The sequence below is a fragment of the Ovis aries genome, chromosome 22, assembly GCF_016772045.2.
Source record: "Ovis aries strain OAR_USU_Benz2616 breed Rambouillet chromosome 22, ARS-UI_Ramb_v3.0, whole genome shotgun sequence".
Lineage (NCBI taxonomy): Eukaryota > Metazoa > Chordata > Mammalia > Artiodactyla > Bovidae > Ovis > Ovis aries.
In genome coordinates, this window is record NC_056075.1 from 36,507,529 (window position 1) to 36,531,064 (window position 23,536).

At 45.4% G+C, this 23,536-nt stretch overlaps 1 protein-coding gene across 1 annotated transcript; it reads left to right on the forward strand.

The window, feature by feature from the left end:
• Nucleotides 1–7,211: 7,211 nt before the first annotated feature.
• LOC101120372 (inactive pancreatic lipase-related protein 1) lies at nucleotides 7,212–22,149 on the forward strand. The gene is given in 13 exon segments (XM_027960336.1): nucleotides 7,212–7,260; nucleotides 8,213–8,371; nucleotides 8,871–8,989; nucleotides 10,868–10,928; nucleotides 10,931–11,001; nucleotides 11,765–11,873; nucleotides 14,649–14,684; nucleotides 14,687–14,766; nucleotides 15,942–15,993; nucleotides 15,996–16,070; nucleotides 18,213–18,321; nucleotides 19,087–19,260; nucleotides 22,071–22,149. Coding segments are annotated over 13 exon segments (1,173 nt in total).
• Nucleotides 22,150–23,536: the final 1,387 nt, after the last annotated feature.

Here is a 23,536-nt window from a genome sequence, read left to right on the forward strand (position 1 = left end):
CTAATAAAATCTGGTGGTAAAGCAACACATTCCTTTTTTTGCCATCATGTCCATTATTTCCAGTAAAATTTTTGGATAATAGGGTTAAAGATCCAAAATTTGGAGTTGGTCTGAAGAACCACAAATAACTGTTAAATTTTGCTGCATGTCACTTGGCATTTGAACTTGGGAATATTGTTTACTTGGTACTGGCATCATGCTCTTTATTGATGTTGCCGATGTCATTCTGATCACTTGAGGAAGACTTCCAGGTCCAAAATGAGCCTTCTGTTGGTTGTGGGCATATGTAATCAGTACCCACCTTTGCCAATTTTTCCATCATCCTTAATCAAACGATATGTTATGTTTTGTGGACCATGTTTACACAGAGGGAGTTGTAGGAGATGGGACTATATGGGTCTTGATTGACCGTTTATTCCCCCCCAACGAGCACTTATTGAGTACATGCTGTGTGTAAGGCACTCTGCTGCGTACTAAATATACACAATGAGCAAAGCATGGACCCAGTGCCTGGGCCATAGCCATCAGATGATGGAAGACTTCTGTAATGATGAGCAGAGACCCCAAAGGGCTTTGAGAAGGGCAATAACTTGACCCACATATGGGGTTTATGTCAGTCCCTTTGGTACTTGCATGGAGTACAAATTCTGATCATTTTCTAATCTAAATCCTGCTCCACCTGGCCCAGAACTTTCCTACTCTGGGATTCTGAAAGTTAGGGCTGTTTTGGAAATTCTCTCACCCCCTATAAAAGTTATAGACTTTGGGGCCTGATTTTCCCCAACTGGCACCAGGTCTACCGATCTGAGACTTTTACTTAGTAGTCAGTCCACAAGAACTGGTGGAAATCTACCAATGGCCATCAAGGGATTTGGGAAGTCTAAGATATACTCAGAACCTGAATTCACTTCCCATAGACAGGACATCTCTAATAAAAGAAATAGAAAGAGGACAATAGTTGACAGATGATAAGGCAAAGTCTTGCACCCCACTTTCCTTTACAACAAACACAGGGAAAAATTAAACCAGGTCAAGGGATGTTTCAAACTGTAATTCAAACAAATGTAGGTGAGGGTCCAGGCTGTGAAAAAGACTTAGAAAACAGATTTTTCAGGACAAAAACTTCTTTGAAATTAAAGGCCTCCTAGAACCCAGCTTGAACCAACCGTCTCTTCCCCTAGAACTTGCAAGATCATTGTCTTATGAGATGACAAGATATCTATACGTAGTGAACTTGAAATTAAAGGAGGAAAAAAATAGAGCTGATTGGCTGGAGGAAAGCAGCTATTTGGCTCCATCTGGACATGTGGACATGACAAATGATGGCTAACAACCTTAATTTCTACCTTTGTGACTTCTTAGGAGTCATATATCTTGAAGACTGGAGAGTTGTCTGGTGGAACTGAACTTACATTTTCAAAAGAGATCCACAGATTCACATGCCTCAAATCTCTGAATCTGACCAGGATACAAGTTCATTCAACATATTTCAGTGGTTCTTCTCAGTTAAAAGCCCCAACCAGGAATCTTTCCATCTTGTTGTTCAGACACTAAGTCGTGTCTGACTCTAATCTTATCTGGGTCTCTCACATACTTAGGAGTCAGCTGGCTTTGAGCTGGTCCAAGATGTTGCTGCCTTCACATTTAAAAACCAAACCAAGTCACACAACCAGCCAGATTCAAGTGGTGGAGAAACACACTCCAGTAATTGATGGAAGGAGCTGCAAGATCACTTGGCAAAGGGCAGCTTCAGGAAGAGGAGGGAGTAAAGAATGATGACCATTTTCACAACCCATCCATCATCATCTCTAACCTATTTTCTCACTCCAGGGAAGCCTGGGGCTGGGAAAGGAACAGGGCAAGTGTCAGAAAAGTTTTCCCAGCAATGGGTCAACCCAGGCTCCAGACTGTGGTCTTCTTTACCTCATGTGATTATTGGAAGTGAGGGTGCCTTTTAGGTTCATTTGCTTTTGTCTTTTGTAGAATACTAAATGCTCCAGTATAGCACACTTCTTCTTAGACAGCTAATGCCCATAAGTACTGATGGCTTCTTCTTAACACAATGCAACAGTACTGATCAACTTTCCTGATCAGCAAGTCCAATCGCCAGAGTTGCCAGTCACTCTTGATGGCTCAGTGGGTAAAGGATCCGTCTGCAATGCAGGAGACATAAGAGATGCAGGTTCAATCTCTGGGTCAGGAAGAACCCCTGGAGGAGGAAATGGCAACTCACTCCAATATTCTTGCCTAAAAAAAATCCCATAGACAGAGGAGGCTGGTGGGCTAGGACTACAAAGAGTCAGACATGACTGAGCATGCATGCAAAGACAAGGACTTGACAACTCAAAAGGAAGAGATCATCCCTTTATTATTTCAAATTCTGATAAACACAAGCAATACTCTTAAAGAAATCCCCTACCCATGGGCACTGCCCCACCACCTGTTCACTTTGGTACAAAGTGAGTAGATCAGTTGATATAGGATTGTTATATGATTCTGCAGAACCACATACCTCTTGCAGTGGCTGCCCAGCTCACAAATTCACCTCCATCTTTGGGCATAAAACCAGACCTGCCCAACAGGACCCATATCCTATTACTAATTAATTCAGGAACAGCTCCTGACCTCACCAGACCAATCACCTGATAGACTAAAAATTCTGGGCTGAGATGTTCAAAGCCAGGGAGCCCTTGCAGCAGAATCAGGCTTAAGGCAGAGGGGCTCTGAGGACGATTTGCAGAGATCTCCAGGATGGTCCCATTTCTTGGTTTTGGTCCCTGAGTGTCACCGTTCAACAGCTTCATGGATTCCATGAGATGCCCCAATATTCTTCCAACAAATATCTTCTTTTTTTAAAAAAAATAGCTACTCAGAATTGATTTCTGTTGCCTACAACTCAAAGTCTCACAACTAACATACCTCTAAAACGTTACCTATTTAAATAGTGAATGGTCTCTCCTTCACTCTTGTTTCAGGATTGGGGTGGAGAGAATAGCCAACATACACAACAAAGATTTCTAGTAGAGTTATCAGAACATAGAAGCAGAGTGGTAACCACTACCAAATGTAAAACGTACTGTCTTTTGTCCCTTAAATTCCATTTTTTAAAGGAATTTACCCCACAGATACACCATCCATCCAGAAAACAAATGTATCATATTCATAAGGCACTATTTCTAACAGTATAAGATTGGAAACAACCAAATGTGCATCAATAGAGAACTAATAGTGAAAACTCAAATGTCAGAAGGCTATGCAGCTGGTAAAAATATTGGACTTTTTATGCACTGATAAGGAATTGTTTTCAAACATATAGTTAATTTTAAAAATCAGTTTGCAAAATAATGTACAGAATGTGTTAATCATTTATATTTTTAAATAAAATACAATATATATATATATACTTATAATGCATAGACTACCTTTGGCAGGACACACAAGGAGCTGGTGAGGCATCGTTTTTTTAACTCTGTATTGTATCAAATGTAGAAAGGCATATATTACCTATCTACAAACATGAAAGAGGAAAAATTTTTGGGAAAGAAAAATTAAGCCCTAAATGCCCATAGTTCTACATGTGAGTGTCTGGAGTCCACACATGCTCTCACTGCTCAACTGAGTGGCTGCTAGAGATTAAACCTTCCTTTCCTGCCCAGAGGATATCACATCAGCTCTGATCACCTTAAGGTGGTTTCAACCGCTGAAGCCCTGACTCAGGGATGCGCATGGAACCCACAGATGAACTTGACAGTGAGGTGAGCTGAAAGAGAAGCAGGCAAGGGAAACTAACCTCTGGGCAAACTCTGCCAGATCATGCGATGATTGTTTCTCCTGAATCTAGTCAGATGTTTGTATTCTTCTTGCTTTTCTGAAGAAAATATCTTTTTTCCCCACTTTAAAACTGTGCCCTCTCTCCATTCCTAGCCATGAAATCCACTCAGAATAAGGATAAAATGTCTATGAACTCTATTCATATGTGCATTCCTTCTTTCATTATTTCATAAATACCTGTGTTGGTCATGGTTCTGCAAGCTGGGAGCACAGCAGTGGCCAAAGCAAAAGAGGCCTGTGTCCTCGTGGAACTGCATTCTAGATGGGAAAAGCAAGAATGCAAACAACTAAACAGAAAAACAAGAAAGATAATTATAACTTGTGATGAATAATGAGAAGGAAGCAAATAAGGTGCCAGGGAGCAAGGGTCTGGGTGAGAGGCAAGCAGTGGAGGAGTTCCAAAGGTGGCCAGGGTTGGCCTCACTGAAGAGGTGACATTTAAACTAATTGTTGAATGACAAGAAGGAGCCAACCCCACAGAGGTCTAAGGGAGGAAGTTTCAGGCCAATGCAAAGGCCTTGCGGTGGGAAAGAACTTGTCATGTATGATGGGGGCCACTGTGGTATGTGGGGAAAGTCAAGTGAATGGTAGGAAGAGAAGAGGTCCAGGGAACAGATAGAGTTATCCAACATCTCCTATATAAAAAAGCCAAGACATCATTTTGCCTACAAAGTTCCAAAAACCAAAGATGTGGTTTTTCCAACAGTCATGTACGGATATGAGAGTTGGACCATAGAGAAGGCTGAGCACAAAAAGAATTGATGCGTTTGAATTGTCATGCTGGAGAAGGCTCTTGAGAGTCCCTTGGACTGCAGGGAGATCAAACCAATCAATCCTCAAGGAAATCAACCCTGAATATTCATTGGAAGGACTGATGCTGAAGGTGAAACTTCAATACTTTGCCTACCTGATGCAAAGAGCCAACTCATTGGAAAAGATCCTGATGCTGGGAAAGATTGAAGGCAAAAGGAGAAGGGGTCAGCAGAGGATGATATGGTTAGATAGTATCAGCGACTCAGTGAACATGAATTTGAGCAAACTCGGGGAGATAGTGGAGGACAAAGAAGCCTTGCATGCTGCAGTCGATGGGGTCACAAAGAGTTGGACGTAACTTGGGGACTGAACAACTAAAACAACAACCACCCAATTTACCTGTTTTACCCAGGTTTTATCATAAATCTCATCCCACGTTAGTATTGCAACATCACATGTACCCCAATGTTCATCGCAGCACTGTTTATAATAGCCAGGACATGGAAACAACCTAGATGTCCATCAGCAGATGAATGGATAAGAAAGCTGTGGTACATATACACAATGGAGTATTACTCAGCTGTTAAAAAGAATACATTTGAATCAGTTCTGTTGAGATGGATGAAACTGGAGCCAATTATACAGAGTGAAGTAAGCCAGAAAGAAAAACATCAATACAGTATACTAACACATATATATGGAATTTAGAAAGATGGCAATGATGACCCTGTATGCAAGACAGCAAAAAGACACAGATGTGTATAGCGGACTTTGGGACTCAAAGGGAGAGGGAGAGGGTGGGATGATTTGGGAGAATGGCATTGAAACATGTATACTATCATGTAAGAATCGAATCACCAGTCTATGTCCGATGCAGGATACAGCATGCTTGGGGCTGGTGCATGGGGATGACCCAGAGGGATGTTGTGGGGGAGGTGGGAGGGGGGTTCATGTTTGGGATCGCATGTACACCCGTGGTGGATTCATATCAATGTATGGTGAAACCAACACAGTATTGTAAAGTAAAACAAAGTAAAAATAAAAATTAAAAAAAAAAAAAGCACTGCAACATCAAAGAAAAGCATTTGTCTTCTCCACAGTCTTCATCAAGTGCCCCAGTACCTTCCGACATCACATAAACAGATTTCCAAAGTTGAATACCTCATCAGTCAGGTCAACCAGATGGTTCAAGTCTGGAGTAGGGAGAAATTTATTTTCTGTTTCAGTTTATTCTATGTAAGTATTTCCCCTATTCTTGGCAGCTGACACTCAACAAATCTTGTTGATAACTTGCTCAAAATAACTGATATTCAACAACTCCATATTTCATTCCGGATAGTTCTGGATTCAAAGCCCATTTTATCACTCATTGTCTGCATGATATTATAAGCATGATATTAAAGGCTGGTGCCTCAGTTTCCACGTCTGTTTACCTACCTAATGAGGTTGTTGTGAGACTTAAAGTCTCCATACATGTACTTTTCAAAGTACATGAAAAGTACTCTGACCACACGTACTAAGCCTCAGTAACTGCTGGCTGCTATTCCTTATTAGTCTAAGGGAAGTCCTTTCTGTCCCCTTCACAGGAAGGGGGCCCTCTAGCCTGTGCCCTAGTGTCCTGTTTATTCAGGAGCAGTGTGGGCTTTGACAATGAGATACATTTAGCTTGGAGGTGGTTAGGACACCAAAGGCTCGGCTGTGTGAACCAACCAAGCTGCTCACAGACACTTGGGTAAGTGGGTAATTCATGACAGCTTCACAAGGTAGTCTCATAGAACAGGTGTGCAAACGTCAGAGGGTCCGAGGACACTCACCAGACATTATGTGGTCTGGTGACATGGGCTTTTATGGGCCCCTGAACCCAGCTATTCCAAATTATAGCAGGAGAATATGATTGCTCTTGTTTTAAACCCTTATGTTTTGGGTTGGCTCTCCCATAGCAATAGGTAATTAGAACACTAGTTAGTGGGGAATTGTAGCCAGAGGATATTATGGGGCTGTTGACTCTGTCTTCACCGCTCATATGCTCAAGTATTACTAGACTGCCAGAGACAGATGAACAGAAGGTTTCCTTAGACCCTTCCCTTTGCTATCAGCTACTTGCAAGGGCATTTCCATCCATTCTAAGTGAGAATGGGTTCATTCACGGTTAGAGTTTGCTGCGGTGTCCATCTTGAGACTCGTAAAGTACTAGATGATCAGATAAAAAAAATTGGAAAGTGGGGTCCACTTGGCTCATAATTACACGCACAGGTACATAGGTGCAAAGTTAGACCTTTCATCTCCTTTTAATCAAGCATCCTTCATCTCCCTCGACCTGTGGGAAGATTTGACCTCTGTTATTAATCTTGTTTTATGTATTTGTGCAGACTGAAATATTAAGTGCACACAGCATGCTCTATCATCACCTGCTCTTTCTTTGAAGAAGTGTACCAGTGATAAGGCTCGAGTATAAGAAAATGGCCCAGGCACTTGATCCAGGGAGAAGAAAGATCTGGAACATCCAACAGGGTAAGTCTTCCCATAGCTGTGAAGCGAGGAGGCAGGGCATAGAGCCTTGAATTGCTGAGTCTTTGCTCATTACTCTGGTCGTGCTTGGTGAAGATGAGTGTCTGAATTTCTTGTAGATGGTGAGCATCTGGACAGTTGCTCTTTTGCTGCTGGGAGCAGCCAAAGGTAAGAAACATCCCACCTGCTTTTTGGGAAGGACGTAAACTCATCATCTCAGCACTGGCCAGAGAAACCTCAGCCATGGCTGGGCTTCCAGCAGCTCCAGACAGCTCCAAGGTTCCACAGAGAAGCGGATGGGGCTGCCCCAGTGCCTTGGAGAGGAGGCAGTTTGTGGGGGACCCACCTCAGAGTATTTCTCATCAGCCCACCTTTATGCCCTGGGTGCCTGAGGCCAGACTTTTCCAGATAAAGCATTAAATCCTTGTCTGGGTTAACATATTGACTGACCAGTGCCTGTTATCATATTAGTAATCAAATAAACACATCTGAAGCTCTGGGGATATAATTTTTTTTTAATTCAAGGGAATTGCTTTACACTGTTGTGTTGGTGTCCATTGTACAATGTGAATTAGCTTTAAGTGTACATATATCCCCTCTCTCTTGCCTCTGGGTCATCACAGAGCGCCAAGCTGAGCTCCCCGTGTGGTATAGCTGCTTCCACTAGCTATGTAGTTTACACACGGCAGTGTGCATCTCTCAATGCTACTCTCGAAATTCATCCCCTCTCCTTCCCCTCTGTACCCACACATCTGTTCTCCACATCTGCCTCTCTATTTCTGCCCTGCAAATAGGTTCATCAGTACCATTTTTCTAGATTCCATGTATATGTGTTAATGTACAATACCAGTTTTTTTTTCTTTCTGACTCACATCACTCTATACAAGAGGCTCTAGGAACACAGAACTTTTAAATCTGCTGGTGGTTTGAGGCAGACAGGTCTCTGGGGGATTCAGTGGGGCAGGTCCCTAATCAGAAGATGGGCGTGGGGGCCAGGCAAGGAGACAGTAGATGGAGCTGAGGCAAGACTCTGCCTGGTCTTCAGCCTGTCCCCAAGCAGGGGAGTGACCAGCCCAGCCTTGCGAACTAATCTCTGAGCAGAGTCATCCTTTCTCTCCAGGAAACGAAGTTTGCCATGATTCTATCAGGTATGTCTCTGACTCTGAGCCCTGGGCTGGGACTGCAATCAGGCCCTTGAAAATTCTCCCCTGGAGCCCGGAGAAGATTGGCACCCACTTCCTGCTCTACACCAACAAAAATCCAAACAACGTTCAAGTGAGACCTCTGCTATTCTAACATTGTTGTAAAGCAGTGAGTGGCTGTGTCTACCCGGGGACCAGAAGTTCCTTATTCCTGTACCTCCTGTCCTCCTCCTCCACCCTATCCTACCAGTTGCTCCCCCAGGCCTAGCCAGACCTGGACAGAGTAGGTCTCTGGTTAAAAAAAAAAAAAAAAAAAAAAAGGCTTGAATGAACGGTTCACTTTTGTCAGAACCTCTAGCTGGTTGTGTGATTCTGGCCTGTGGCAAAGAGCTTACCATAAAAACCTACGGAAGGTAAGACCATGAATCACAATCCAGACCTAGTAGAGGTAATGATTCCTGACTTGTGAAGGTAGGGCAGGGAAAGGTCAGGGTGGGCTTCCTGGAAGAGGTAGCTTTTTGCTAAACTTTGAAAAGCTGTGGCATTGGAACGGGCAGAAATGGGGCAGAAGGAGACAGGCCAAAGTGGCTGGGCTACAGAAACATGGAACCCTTCTGTGTGTGTCACTGATTCTCCTTTCCTCTGATCCATCAACGATTGAGGCATCCAGTTTCCAAATAGCCAAGAAGACCCGGTTCATCATCCATGGCTTCATCGACAAGGGAGATGAGAGCTGGCTGGTGCACATGTGCAAGGTAGGGCCCGGCTCCAACCCCTGTGGCCTGTGCCCCAGGCATCTGCCCTTCTTTCCCATGAATGCCTCCACCTCCCTTTATGCAATCTCAATTAGTGAACTTGGAAACAGAAAACCCTGACATATTGAGGTTTTACTATGCAATTAAAATGCCTCTTCACAGAAATAAAAAGCCCTTTCCACGTCTCTGGACTGCATCAGCAGCCTGAAGCAATGCCATTTGCTATGTGAGTGATCACTTCCACTTGCTCATTTCTGATTAGATTATGCCTAAATGTTGTCTGCTTCATTTCAGTGAGGCTGCTTTGTATTTCCATAGATGAGGGATTATGTTCTTTTTGTTCAATTATTTCCCACTTCCCTAAGAGTCAGAGATATGTGCTATGACTGTTTATTTGAGATACGAGGAGCTAAGGCTGACCAGGTGCCCCAAATGGCAGAACGTGCACATGCTTAGTTGCTCACAGATTCTCGTGTCCAGCTCTTTTTGACCCTATGGACTGTAGCCGGCCAGGCTCCTCTGTCCATGGGATTTCCCAAGCAAGAATACTGCAGTGGGTTATCATTTCCTCCTCCAGGGGATCTTCCCTACTCAGGGATTGAACCCATCTCTCTTGCTTCATCACCTGGGAAGCCTTTGCACTAAACTGCAGAATAGAAAGTGCCAAAACCCACTGTAATAGAGCGTCTTTAGGATAGACAGAAGGATAGACAATGGAATAACACACATGTGCACACATACACACAAGCGTACATGTGCAAAGGCACACACACACACATAATATACCATCCACCCCTTCTTTTCTTGTGCTCACTGATTCAATGTTTTTCTGACACCTAAGAAGTTATCCTAACAGCCCGCCTGCCACACACACATTAATAACTCCAACCTAAAATGTCAACAGGAAAACTTACAAACCCTGAAAAGCGAAATCATTCTGCATCTGACCTCGGTTTTTACCATGTATTTAACTCTTACTATCGCTTCTGTCCCCTCATTAATAAGTACCTTAATGTGTAGACTGTAAGATATAGTTTATACTCTAAATCCTCCAAGTTTGTAAGAGATTCCTCAGGGCTGCTTTAAAAATAAAGGTCCTGAGAAAACAACTGTTGGTATTTGTGTGTGTGTGATCACACATGCTAGTATCACGTATGTGAAAAGATTCTTGATGGATTTTTAATTTATAGCACCATTTTAGACTCAATCGGGTCCTGTGTCTTCCCTGGCAGAACTTCTAAGCATATATCAGTTCCTGTGACATCCAGAAAGAAGTTTCCCTTTCAGAATTCTCCAATATATTTTAAATCAGTACAGTTCTGTTTTTCAAATATCTGCAGTGTGTCTTTCTTCTGTGAAATACTATGCTATCCTAACTCTAAAAATAGTGACCCTTCCCTCCCACCTTAGAACTTGCTTAGTGCCCTGTAGCCTGGGGCGAAGCAAGCCCAGGCTTTGTCAAGAGGCTAAAAGGACCCCTAGTGGTCAAATCCAGAAAGTCAGCTAGACCCCAGCTTCCAGAGAACGAATGCACTTGAGACCTTTTCTTTGCTCAACAGGGCTCTTTAAATGATGCCCTGGTTTTATCCACCTTACTGAATCCACCTTACTGAATCTGGTCAAAGAAAACCAGAGTGGTCAGCTTTTAATTAATCTACAAGCTAGAGAGGAAACTAATTTGCCTTTCTCATAACATACCCGCTGAGGGATAATTCCTGTTGGCAACAGGATTCCTAACAAAGTCAAGTTCACCCAGTGCCCCTGCTAGGAAGGGACAGAAAAATGGCCAGTGATAACTCTCAGGGACTATTTCTGAGCCCTGGTTGGATGTGGATTCATAAGCCCCATGATAAACCCCTGGAGTCTCTCCAACACCAGAACATGTTTGAGGTGGAGGAGGTGACCTGCATCTGCGTGGACTGGAAGAAAGGCTCCCAGACACTTACACTCAGGCCACCAACAATGTGCGCGTGGTGGGCGCCCAGACGGCCCAGATGCTGGCCATGCTCAAGGTGAGTGATGGCCGGGCTGCAGAGGAGGTACGTGACACCACTGGTCTCTGTGCAAAGATGCAACTGAGGGCTCTATGTTTAAAGAGGAAATATAATTGATAGCTCTCTCAGAGTCTTACCCCTAAAACTCACTTTGAATCGAGGCGCTGTGATCTGTAGGCCTGTAGTAAACAAGTACATTTGGGTGAACATCTCTGAGACCAGCGGGTGTGAACACTTTGAGCTTTGTGCTGTTTGTCCATCCAGTATTTAGGAGCACAGTGTCAGGAGCTCTGCCAGGATGTAAAGAGGACAACTGAGGTCCCAGGCCCTGGGGGAGTTTACAGGGACAATAGGGTGTGATCAGGGTTCTGATGTGGGGATGGGGAGGGGGTAGCTACAAGGCTTTATAGGAGCACATGGGGGTCAGTGAATCTAGTCTAGAGAGGGGGGCCCATAATTAAGGATGTCTCCCAAAAAGAGCCATCTAAGTTGAGAGCTGATGGCTAAACTGTAGATAACAACAGGAAGTTGTCTGTTTTCAACAGACAACTTATACAGACCCAAATACAACATATTTGAGGAACTGAAAGTTCCACAAAATGTTTGGGTAGAAAAAGAGTCTAGAAAAATAGGTGTTGAGTCAGGAAAGCTCTGAGGCTTTTGTAATGAGTTGGGTTTCATCCTAATGGCAGTGGAAGGTTTTCAGTAGAGAAGTGATGGCTTTAGGTTTGTGAAAACCACAGCAGAGAAATATCCTGACAGTACAATCTTCCCTTTCTAGTCAAACCACAGCTACTCACCTTCCCAAGTCCACCTCATTGGCCACAGCCTGGGGGCCCATGCGGCAGGAGAGGCAGGGAGAAAAACTCCAGGCCTGGGCAGGATTACAGGCAAGACTCGAGGGCCAGGGCCCCAGGTTTTGTCCCCAGTAGCCCCAGGACATGATACAAGCCTCCCTAGCTTGGAGCTGGCCCAAAGGAGTCCGTCCCCTTGGCTGTGGCAGAGCTGGCTAGTCTGCACAGGGAAGCTCCTCAGAAGCCTGTCTTTGTGGCGGGGGAGGCAGTGGCTTTGTTCCCTTTGCTTCCTCCGCTCTGTCCGCATTCATCCTTTCTAGATCTTTTTCTGTTGTGTGGTTCTCTTAGCAGGACTGGGCACCCAGGAAGACGCAGAGCAAGACTGAGATGAACATGAGCAAACACAATTAAAAAGGATCCGTGTCGTCATTCTTTTTCCCCTTCTCTGAAATCAAGGGCAGAAGAGAACACAAAAATCCCACTGCCTTCATTGGCAGAAGAAATACCATCACCATCACACCAAAAGCATCCTTTTAACCCAAGCAAAGCCTCTAAATTATGACAACAAATTACATCAATGTAATATAATCATTATGAAGCTAATATAACTATTACAGTAAGCATAGATCAAGTGCCTACTTATCCCAAATACTTTGCAAAGTGCTTTACATTTTTCTCATTTAATCCTCAGAACTAAAGAAAAAGGCTGAGGGAAGCAAATGACTCGCCCAAGGTCACACATCTAATCAGTGATAGAACTGACACTCAATACTGCTTCTCCTATCTTATGGCTTAAGCAAGCCTCTACCTTTATAAGAACCCTGCCATTTATCTTCAAGAGACAGTTATGTTCGTGCCTTTACAGCTTCTCTGATAAAATCTTCAAAGACAACTGTTAAATCCAGGAGTCCTGTCAAGAAGGAGATATAGTCAGTAGTGTCCAACTCTTTGAGACCCTAAAGAGCCTGGAAGGCTTTGCCACAAGCGTCACCATATAGTCAGGGAAAAATAATACTAAATATTTACTTACACACCCATAACAATGCGCCAGGCACTTTGCTAAATGCTACATATCCTATCTCATTTAATCTTATCATAGCTGAATTATTACCCTTATTTTATAAATGGGGAAACTGAGGCATAGAAAAAGCCAAGTGATTCACCCAAGGTCATGCAAGTTGCTCAAGAAATAGCCAAGCAGAGCTTTGGAGCCAGGCAGCCTAGTCCCAGAGAGCCTCCCAGAGGGTGCTGGTGGTAAAGAACTCGCGTGCCAATACAGGAGACATACGTGGGTCCGATCCCCCCGTCGGGAAGATTCCATTGGAGGAGGGCATGGAAACCCACTCCACTATTCTTGCCTGGAGAATCCCATGGACAGAGGAGCCTGACAGGCTATGGTCCATAGGGTCATAAAGAGTTGGACATGACTGAAGCAACTTAGCGTATACGCACACATGAATGCGTCCTAGTCCCAGAATCTGTGTTTTGAATCAGGATACCTTACTACTTCTCCCCTTTTCCCTTCAAACTTGGGAAGGGAATTCCCAATTGTGTCCATGGCACACAATTCCCAATTGTGTCCATGGCAAACCCGTTTGCATGAGAGTCTTCTATGTGGGACAGCAATAAGAAGCAATCACAGGTAATGAAGGTCAGAGCAGAGACCTGCTACTTAATGTGGCTGTTCTTTATCAATGGTCAGCAACTGGGATTAAGGGCATCATTCAGATATAGCTCTCTGTATCAGATGAAGTCAGAATGACAAAGAATAGTTGAAATTTTCAGCCAGACTCATCATTTGGCCCCACAAATGATGCAATATTTTTATTGAATGTGAGCATAATGACTTTGTAGGGATGAACAACAGCAAAGCAAATGTTAAGGCTGAGGACCAATGTGTTTGTCTTTCATGACTTTATGAGGCTTTGAGAGAATAGAGTAGCCTAGACTCTCCATCAGTAACAGCCAAGAAAGTTCAGGCCAGGTCTGGAAGGTGTGCTATGATAGCGACCACTTGGCAAGAGTTTGTAGGGGCCAAGGAAGGCTCTAAGAAGGAGCAAGGCATCGTGAGAGTGAAAGGGGTGCTCACATAAAGCCACCTAAGGCTATTCAGGCTTCCTTTTTATTTGCCTAAGTCTGTCATGAGAATGTCCTTGCCTTTGCTTTTGTCACGTCTGGGAGGTCATATCGCATCTGATTGTGTCCCCAAGAACCTCCAGCCTGGTGCCTGGGACACAGGACAGCACAGAGGTTAGAGGCCTGGGCTCCAGCACCAGGGAGGCGTGGGTTTAAATCCCAGCTCCGCCACTCCTAGCTGAAATCTGAAACCTGAGGCTGGAGTCTATATGACTTTCTGTAATTAAGGATGGTGTGTTACCCATCTTTGAAGAAAAGTGAAAGTGTTAATTGCTCAGTCATGTCTGACTCTTTGCAACCCCATGGACTGTAGACCACCAGGCCCCTCTATCCATGGGAAATCCTGTTTGCATGAGAGTCACCACTCTAGTCCATGGAAATCCCATGGACAGGCAAGAAGACTGGAGTGGGTTGCCATTCCCTTCTCTAGGGGATATTCCTCATCCTGGGATTGAACCTGGGTCTCCTGCACTGCAGGCAGATTCTTTACTATCTGGGCCACTAGGGAAACCCCTGAAGAAAGGTAAGGGTTATAGGGACAATACACGTAAAGAGTTCAAAACATTTCCCAGCAATCAGAAAGCAGGCTTTCTATGTTACCTACCATTTTGTGTCTGGATTTTGGACTTATCTTAAATTTCTGAATATATAGTCCCATTCCGCTTGGAGGGAAAGGCTGAGAAGTTGTCGCAGGACCCCAGCCACCTGTGCAGACTTCCTCCTTTACTTCCCCAGGAACCCGGGACTTCGTGGTTTGCAATCACTTGAGAAGCAAAAGTACTACTCAGAGAGCATCCTCAATCCCAGTGGACTCAGCGCATACCCCTGTGCTTGCTACAGGGACTTTGAGTCTGTAAGATGTTATCCCACCTTGAGTCCCATGGTGGTGCTGTTGTCCTGCTGTGTTGGGGTCTGCAGTACTCTTCACCAGTTTCTGCTGCTGCTGCTAAGTCACTTCAGTCATGTCCGACTCTGTGCGACCCCTTAGATGGCAGCCCACCAGGCTCCCCCATCCCTGGGATTCTCCAGGCAAGAACACTGGAGTGGGTTGCCATTTCCTTCTCCAATGCATGAAGGTGAAAAGTGAAAGTGAAGTCGCTCAGTCACGTCTGACTCTTAGCGACCCCATGGACTGCAGCCCACCAGGCTCCTCCGTCCATGGGATTTTCCAGGCAAGAGTACTGGAGTGGGGTGCCATTGCCTTCTCTGTCACCAGTTTCTGATCATCCCTTTTTTTGTGGCACTGCGTGTCAGAGTTCACGTGGAGTGAACCCCTCTGTGGAGTGAAGGGGAAAAAACCTTTAAGCAGGAGGTAGCTACAATTCTAGAAGAGTCACATGGCAGAGGATGATTCTGGGAAATCAGAGAGTAGCGCAATCAGTTCAGTGATCTAGGAAGGCTTCCTGCTGGAGGCAAAGTTTGAATCTTGCTTGGAAAATCATAGATTTTAGAAGGAGGAGAAGGAGTGCAGATTTCTGACTAAAGCAGAACAAAAATGGAATGTGTGAGAGAAGAATATACACACCAGAGGGAAGGGAAGCTGGGTGCCAGGCTGGGGGCTGGGGGTGGGGGGTTGTGTCTTGCGCAGCTGGCAACGAGAGAGACAGAGTAAATGATACGCTCGAGCCTGGTGTGACCATCTCCCCCCAGCTCCCCATTCAGCGACATCATGTTGGTAGCCTGAAACTGGCCACAGTCAGAGAGTATTTATAGCATGGAAATTGGTAGGCATTACAAAGGACTTTTTGTTCCAGTGTTGCCTATTAATCATTCACCAGCATACCACTTGATGGAACCCATATTAGATCTAACCTGAGGAAAAGGCATCAGTGTTTTCTGAACCTCCTGAAGAAGTCCTAACGTGATGTGCCTCAGGCTTGGGTACCACACCCTAGATGAAGGTAGTTTAGAGACCATCTATTCCAGTCTCCTTCCAGTTATAAAAGAGGAAACTCAGAATGTAAGAAAATTGCCTAAGATATCATAGAGACAAACATACCTTACAGCCAGGTCCATCTTTCTCATTAGAACAAGTGCTTCCCCTTTCCGGGTGAAGGGTGTCCCGCAGATGGGATGCTATGCTGAGATTTGCTGGCAAGACACGTGAGGAGCAGCAGAAATTCTTCCTGAACACAGGAGATTCCAGCAAATTTGCCCGTAAGTTGTGTCGTGACTTTCGTGCCCTGGTAAAGAAGGTTTGGTTTCTGTTTTACATAAACATACATAACCTGAAATATTTGTGGGTACATTTTATCTTAGTAAAAGGACACATCCACTCAAACTACCCCATTTAAGACTCAACTGAGAATTTAGAAAGGGTCTGCTTTACTTCCAGTTTATTTCTATGGCATAAAATGAGCTCACGCAAATAGCATGGCTAATGGGCTAACAGCGATTTACATATTTCTGTGGCCATCTTCTCTGAATTTTTGCCACCCCACAGTCTTTTGTTCTCAAAAATTGTCTCATCCACATCTGTTTTCCTATTCACTCAAAATTTATTTGATACCAACTCTTTGCCTGTCCAACCCACTTAGAAGCCCAACTCCAGTCTCTCCATTTCCAGCCTTCATGTCCCTCTTGATCATGGGTGTGGGGGAGGGGTGACTGTCTGGTGGAGGGTGAATAGGAATCAGAAAGGGGTAATTTCTCTCCAAATTCAGCTGAATGAGCTCAGACAAAGGGTAGAGATGGACATGTTTCAGCCACTTTGTGCCAACCTGCCCATGAAAGTTCCTCAAGACGTTGCACTGTAAAAAAAAAAAAAGAGAGACTGTGTATATACAAATACATAAATATAATACAAGTCTTATATAGTACTTTAAGTCATGTTTATTGAGATATAATTTATGTACAGCAAAAGTCAGTCTTTGTGGTGTATAGCTGATTCTATGGGTTTTGATAAATGAATAGTCATGTAGCCATCTCCACAGTCAAGATAGGGAATATTTCCATCACTGTATACATATTTATTTAAAAAGACGTTGATGAATCAATCCTTCTTCTGATGTGGTGATGCATGAAATACATGCCCATATTTTAAAACAACAAATTAAACATTCAAAAGCCATATATTCATTCCTCAACTAACATTTATTTATGGACCACAGACTGTGCTAGACATAGGGGGTGCAGGGAGGATGTAAATACTCTGGTATGAAATTTATAATACAGCAGAGAAGATGGAAACTGAGAAAGCAGCTCCAAGTGCATTGGGCTTGGCAGATTGCTGCTGGGATATTGAGGGGACAGAGCACACAGCCTTGACCAGGGGAAGGAGGAGAGAAAACACCTCTGCGGACCTGAAGGACACGGAGAAGTTAGGCAAAGGGTTGTGTGGGGGTGGGTGTTTACATTCCTACATGTGCATGCATGGGAATGTGAGTGTGTATGACTATGTGGGTGTATGTGTACATGTGAATATGTGTGTGCATGTGTGTGTGTATGGGATTTTCCAGGTGGTGCTAAGTGGTAAAGAACCTGCCTGCCGGTGCAGGAGGTATAAGAGATGTGGATTCAATCCCTGGGTCAGGAAGAGGCCCTGGAGGAGGGCAAGGCAACCCACTCCAGTGGTCTTGCCTGGAGGATCCGCTGGACAGAGGAGACTGGTAGGCTATAGTCCATAGAGTCTCAGAGATTAGGACACGACTGAAGCGCCTTAGCATGCACGCACGTGTGTGCTTAGGTATGTGTGTGAGTGTGTGGTCATATGTGTGCAGGTTTGTGTGCACATGTGTGTGCTCCTAGGGGCCAAGACAACTCTTCAGGTATCAATCTTGATGACCTCAGTGCTGGAGACTGCTCAAGACACAGAGAAGCAAAGGAAAGACAGACCTGGCCCTTGAGACTCTGAGGACGGCACCCGGAGTTGCCTTTCGAATGCGGGGACAAGCGCTCGCTCCTTCTCTTCTCACCTTCACTCACACTGCTGTCCTTCTAGAGGGGAGCTGCCCAACAGAACTCTAGTTCACGGTGGTGATGCTCTGTGCGGCCCAGCACAGCAGCCATCAACCATGTGTACCAATTCAGCACTTTCCATGTGGCTAAGCAAAGTGAGGGTTTTTTTTTAAATTATTTGGATTTAAATTTAAGCAGCCACATGTGACTACTGGTCCCTTTACTGGGGTGGGGCCACTGCCAGATGCGTGCTTCTCCTTAGGGCCTAGTTCCAGTTGTAGGTTAACATGTAGAACTTTCTATCTCAATGCCTCAGTGTAAGGAATGGGAAACAGGGATCTGAGTTGTGGGTTCACTATCTTGAGCGTGAACAGACTAATCTCATTTCTATGCCCTGTGCAGGCTGGAGATATGGCGTTTCTATAACACTGTCTGGAAGAACAGCCACTGGTCAAATCAAAGTTGCTTTGTTTGGAAATAAGGGAAACACTTGTCAATACAATGTCTTCAAGTAAATTTCCTTTTTTGACACCATCTCTCACTTGGTGATACACAGGCTGTTCATATGCATGCACTGACATGCTTGGCATATTTTTCTGAATGGCTCTTAAGTTATTTACTTTATATACAGAAGCTAATTTCAGATTTCTGCTAACAAGTGTTCTATTCTTTATTATAAATCCAGGCATTTAATTCTTTTTCTTTCAATAGATAAGATTTTTTAAAGATTAAATCTAATGTTATCCCAGATATCATGTTTTCTGACTAGCCTAGTCACACATGTGTTTTGTGTTAAAATAAGTGGATAACTTGTTATTATACAAATAATTCAACCAGAAAAATATGAAAGAATTACATGATTTTCTATAACAAAGTTTTGAAGATAAATGAACTTACATTTGAAGAAATAATATTTCAATAGTAGTTTGAGGAACTTCCCTAATGGCCCAGTGGGAAGACGCCTAGCCTCCACTGCAGGGGGCAAAGGCAAAGTTTTCCAGTTGGGAAACTAAGATCCCACATGCCATGTGGCATGGCCAAAAATAAAATAAATAGTAGCTTGAGACTGATGGCATTGTAACTGAGTTTTTCATTTCATTTCATTCAGATAAAGGTTAGACCTTTATCTGAGAATTAATTTGGAAAAATTATTTAGTTAATCTTGAGTAGAGAAAAGTGGCAGGAACTTATATGTTCATTAGAACTTATGAATGGGAATATTTCAGTGAATGGGAATGAACAGTGAATGGGAATGTTTCTATTTCTCTATTTCAAGTGGGATTATCAAACCAGGCTCCACCCTTTCCAGTGAATTTAATGGCGATATTGATGTTGGAACAATTGAGAAAGTCAAGTTTCTTTGGAATAACAACGTGGCAAACCCAACCCTCCCGAAAGTAGGTGCAGCCAAGATCGCCGTGCAGAAGGGAGAGGAGAAGACAGAGGAAGCGTCTTTGCTGGCTTGTTCCTGAGGATGTTCGTAGAAAGTTGCATTTGTCATGGAAACTCACCCCAGAAGGCCAGCTAAGGTTCAGCCAGTGTCCTCAGCACTCTCTTTGAGAAGCACAGATGATACAGCTCCACTTTCAGTGAAAACCCGAGGAGGAAAAATAAGACAGAGAAATAAGAAATAGTTTCTGAGGGATATAAGGTTATAAATATGGGTTGGGAGATGGCTACGTGTTAAAGAGGGGACGATCCATGAAGGCTCAGAGCAATAGAGGAAGAAATCAGTTTTAGCAAAAGATATAAAATTTGAGATGAGACGAGAGAGCTGAGGTGTCCATATTTGCAGAATATTCATCCTGACCCATGATGTCCCCAACTGTCCCAGCTGTGGGGGATATGGGGGTAATGAGCAAAGCTCAGACCCCAAGTCCAGCCAGGAAGACACCTCTTTGTGGCTTGGAGGAAAGGGGCTCCTGGGCTCTTGGTCACTGACTGAGGTTTGGGAGGTCTGGTGGGGTCACTAACCTCAGGCCCCAGAGAATGTCCCTCCCCTGGGCAGAGGGACAGCAGGGTTGGCAGAACTCACAGCCGTCCAGAGGCTGGATGACCTCTGTGAGGTTCTCCTTGTCTCTCTGAAGGGAGGATGGAGAGGCTGGCCCAGGCAGGTGGTCAGCAGAACAAGAAGGTCCTCTCAGAGAGAGCACAGCACCGAGGAGGTGGGTGGGGAGCGCTGGGCAGGCCAGGGGTGCAGCCGAAGCCTCCCCTGCTGGCCCCACCAGAGAACACTGGGGCTTGAAGGCCAGTTCCCCAGGCCCTGTAAGGAAGTAGAACCATTGCCTGCATCCTGGGACCATGTGATTAAAATCAGGTCAGAAGAATGTGATCTCATTGGAATCTTTACAACACGAGGGTGAGGCATTCCCAGGAGATGACTTGCTCGCAGGTAGATCTGAGAAAGGAAAAAAAAGAACAAGACCGAACCAACCAGGGCGATGCACCCTGCAGTGTCTCTCTGCACTTTCTAGAAACGGAACAGAATGTGGTTGAGGCCGTGCCTGAGGCCCTGAGTCCTTCAGCTGCCACCTCAGCTCTCCAGAGGCCTATGTGCAGGTTCCCCACGTGCCAACTCCAGAGGGTTATCTATCCATAAAAAGCTGGATGGTGGACATCAGATATTTTAAATATAGGAAGATCGAACCTCACCAACTAGTCTGGGGAATAAAAATGCTGAACTCATTAACTTATTAAAATATTTTGCTGTTGGGAAAACAGTCAATAAGTAACATTAAAAAAAATAATAATTGGGAGACCAAAGAAAAGTAAGACTTTGGTCCAAGTTCCTCTCAGATATCCCTCAGATTTTTTTAGTTAATATGTGGAAGTTATTGTGGTTTCAAGTCCTACCAAAGAATCTGCTGACAGGAATTCCCTCCAGTGACATGGTGTCAAAAGAAAAAAATGTAGCTTTCTCCCCTTTGTTTCTCTCTCCCCCCAACACTGGCCTCCTCCCTTCCTTCTTCTCTGACTTGGTTAAGTGCCAGGTCTGCCAGGAGTACAGAAGGGGGATGCAAAGACCGAGGGGAGGATGCTCTGGAGGGCTTAACAATGTAGCTGTTGGAAAATTAGACTTATAATTCATGCAAAAGGTCAAAAGCACAATAAGAACTCCACATGAGGGGCCCAAAGAGAGTGGCTGGGAAGGCAGGCAGAGGGTCCTGGAGGAGAGAAGGGGCAGGGGGAGGCCAGGCTGCTGAGGGTGGGCCTCCCGTGCAGAGGACCAGAAGATGATTAGGTTAGGGTAAGGGCTTCCCGGAAAGACAAATGAAATACAGAGGGAAAATGGGGAGGGGCCAGTGAAGGTGAAGAAAGAGGATGAAGCTTCAGAACTCATAGGTGGTGAGACCTGAGAGAAGCCCGTGTTTCTTAGAAGAGCTCTAACCATCACCGCTTACATCTGCCATGTTTTTAAATTAATTATAAAGCTTGTTTACATGTATTGTCATGAGATGTATTATCAACATGGAATTCTCACTAGTCACAGGAGAGAGCTATGCTGTCTTCTACAAATGATGCCAGTGATGAGACTCAAGTAACCAGCTCCCTGTCATGTTGGGAAGGCAGGAGCGGGGAGCCCCAGCAGGGAGCCAGGCCCCCAACTCCAGGCTTGAAAGGCAAAGTCAGGGTAGCTTTGGAGTTGACCCAACCGTAGAAAGTGTGGGCCATGACGTCAGCTAGACCTGTATTTGCATCTTGGTTCTTCCACATATTGACTGAGAGCCTTCTGTGCCTCAGTTTCCTCTCCTGTGATGTAGGACTCGTGACAACACCTCCGCATACGTGTGCTGTGAGAAGGAAGTTCACATCACATGCACAGTGAACAGCTAGTGCCTTTGCAGCTAGTAGGACCTCGGTCTACTGTAGCAACTGTATTTTCTGGAGCTACTGTCAGGTTGAATTGGGTCCTCCGAGTGACTAGGCAAGAGTGAGTCCGTCTGTAAATCCATATGCCAGGGTTTTGGGGTGTTCGCCTGGGTTGTGGAGGAGAGCTGTGAGAGGCCCAGTCCCTGCTCCGAGGAGCTCACAGTCCTGGCTGGCAGAGCATCCAGAGACCATCCACCCGCATCGTGTCCTGAGACCAGCCAGCCATTCCCACTGGAAGCCCCCAGGCAATCAGCCCTCCAGTAACTGTTCCAAGCTACCAGCCTAGGGCAGCCTTTTGAATTGTAAATCAGCAATTACCTCCACTAAATGAGGCCAGTTGCCAGGTAAGGATGCCCCCGCACTTAGAAAAAGCGTTCCTTTTCTCTCCAGACACAGTTTCTGCAGCAAAACTGTCCCATGTCATGACACCGTGAGAGAAGACGTCCTGCTCACTCTCATGCCCTGTTAAATGCCAGGCTGGTGCCGCTGCCTGTGACACCAATAAAATCTGTTCATGCATCTATCTGCTCACGTCTGTTGCTGATGTCAGCTACCCCCTCTGGGACATTTGGAAACTGAATATTTTTAAATGTCCTGCACATTTTCTATATATTTGGATTTCCTGCCCTTGACCTCCAGTTACCACACCTTCTCCCACCCCAAAAGCCCAGTTTCCTTGGTCCTTGTGCCCACTGTCTTCTCCTCACCTGAGGGGGTGGCAACAAGCAGTGGAACTAGAGGGTGGGCGTTGAGGGGCCTCAGCAGAGCTTTAGCCCTGCCCCTTCATCTACAAGTGAGGCAAGAGTCCCAGAGCGGGTTTGGGGAGGGTGGCAGGGGGGTGTTCGCTGTTCGAGCATACAGAGTGGGTCACTGTCCTGTCGTTGGGACTGAGGATCAGGCCTCAGACCTTGGCTGCCTCGAGATCACGGAAGGCCATGCTAGGACGTGGCCTCTTTGTGGTGGTAAACTGGGTGGTGATGGACCCACCCAGAAGCTTTGGCTCTTGGTGAGGCTAAAGGGGCTCCGGCTTCCAGAGGCTGTGGTGGGAACGTTTGCAGAGCATAGACAGTCTCCCAGCCCCCACCCTACCCTGCCCCCTGCGGTCCCTGGACCGAGGCTGCCTCAGAGCCTTCTCTCTGCCTGCAGGGTGGCGCCATCCTAGGCAGGATCAAGTGCTGAGAAGCGGTCCAGGGAACGGCTTCTGGGGGAGTGTCCAACGCAGACTCTGTAGAGAGGGACTTTTCTGACATGGGAGGGTGGGTATGACTCAGCCAACCAGACCTCACCATGAGTCCTAACCCACAAATGTATTCTGTACCCGGTGCAGGGAGGGGTCTTCGAGGTGGTCCAGCCTGTCCCATGACCAACCCTGGGGGGCTCTGAGGGACCAGGAAGGTCACTGCCCCTGCTGAGTATCTCCCCTCTTGATCACCCAACCACCACAGCAGTTTCTAACCCTGGCGGCACGCCAGGTATTACTGAGCTTCAAACTTGAGCGCAGGCCTTCCCTGAATGGCTTAGTGGTAAAGAATCCACCTGCCAAGGCACGAGACGTGAGTCCGATCCCTGGTCTGAGAGGATCCCACGTGCCACAGAGCAACTAAGCTCGTGCACCACCACGATTGAGCCTGTGCTCTGGAGCCTGGGAACCCCAGCTACTGAGCCCAGTTGCCGCAGCTACTGCAGCCCCCACGCCCTACAGCCCACGCCCCACAACAAGAGGAGCCCCCGCAACGAGAAGCCCACGGACTGCGACTAGAAAGCAGCCCCAGCTCGTTGCAACTAGAGGAAAGCCCGCTCAGCAACAAAGACCCAACACAGCCAAAAATAAAGAAAGAAAATTATTTTTAAAGAAA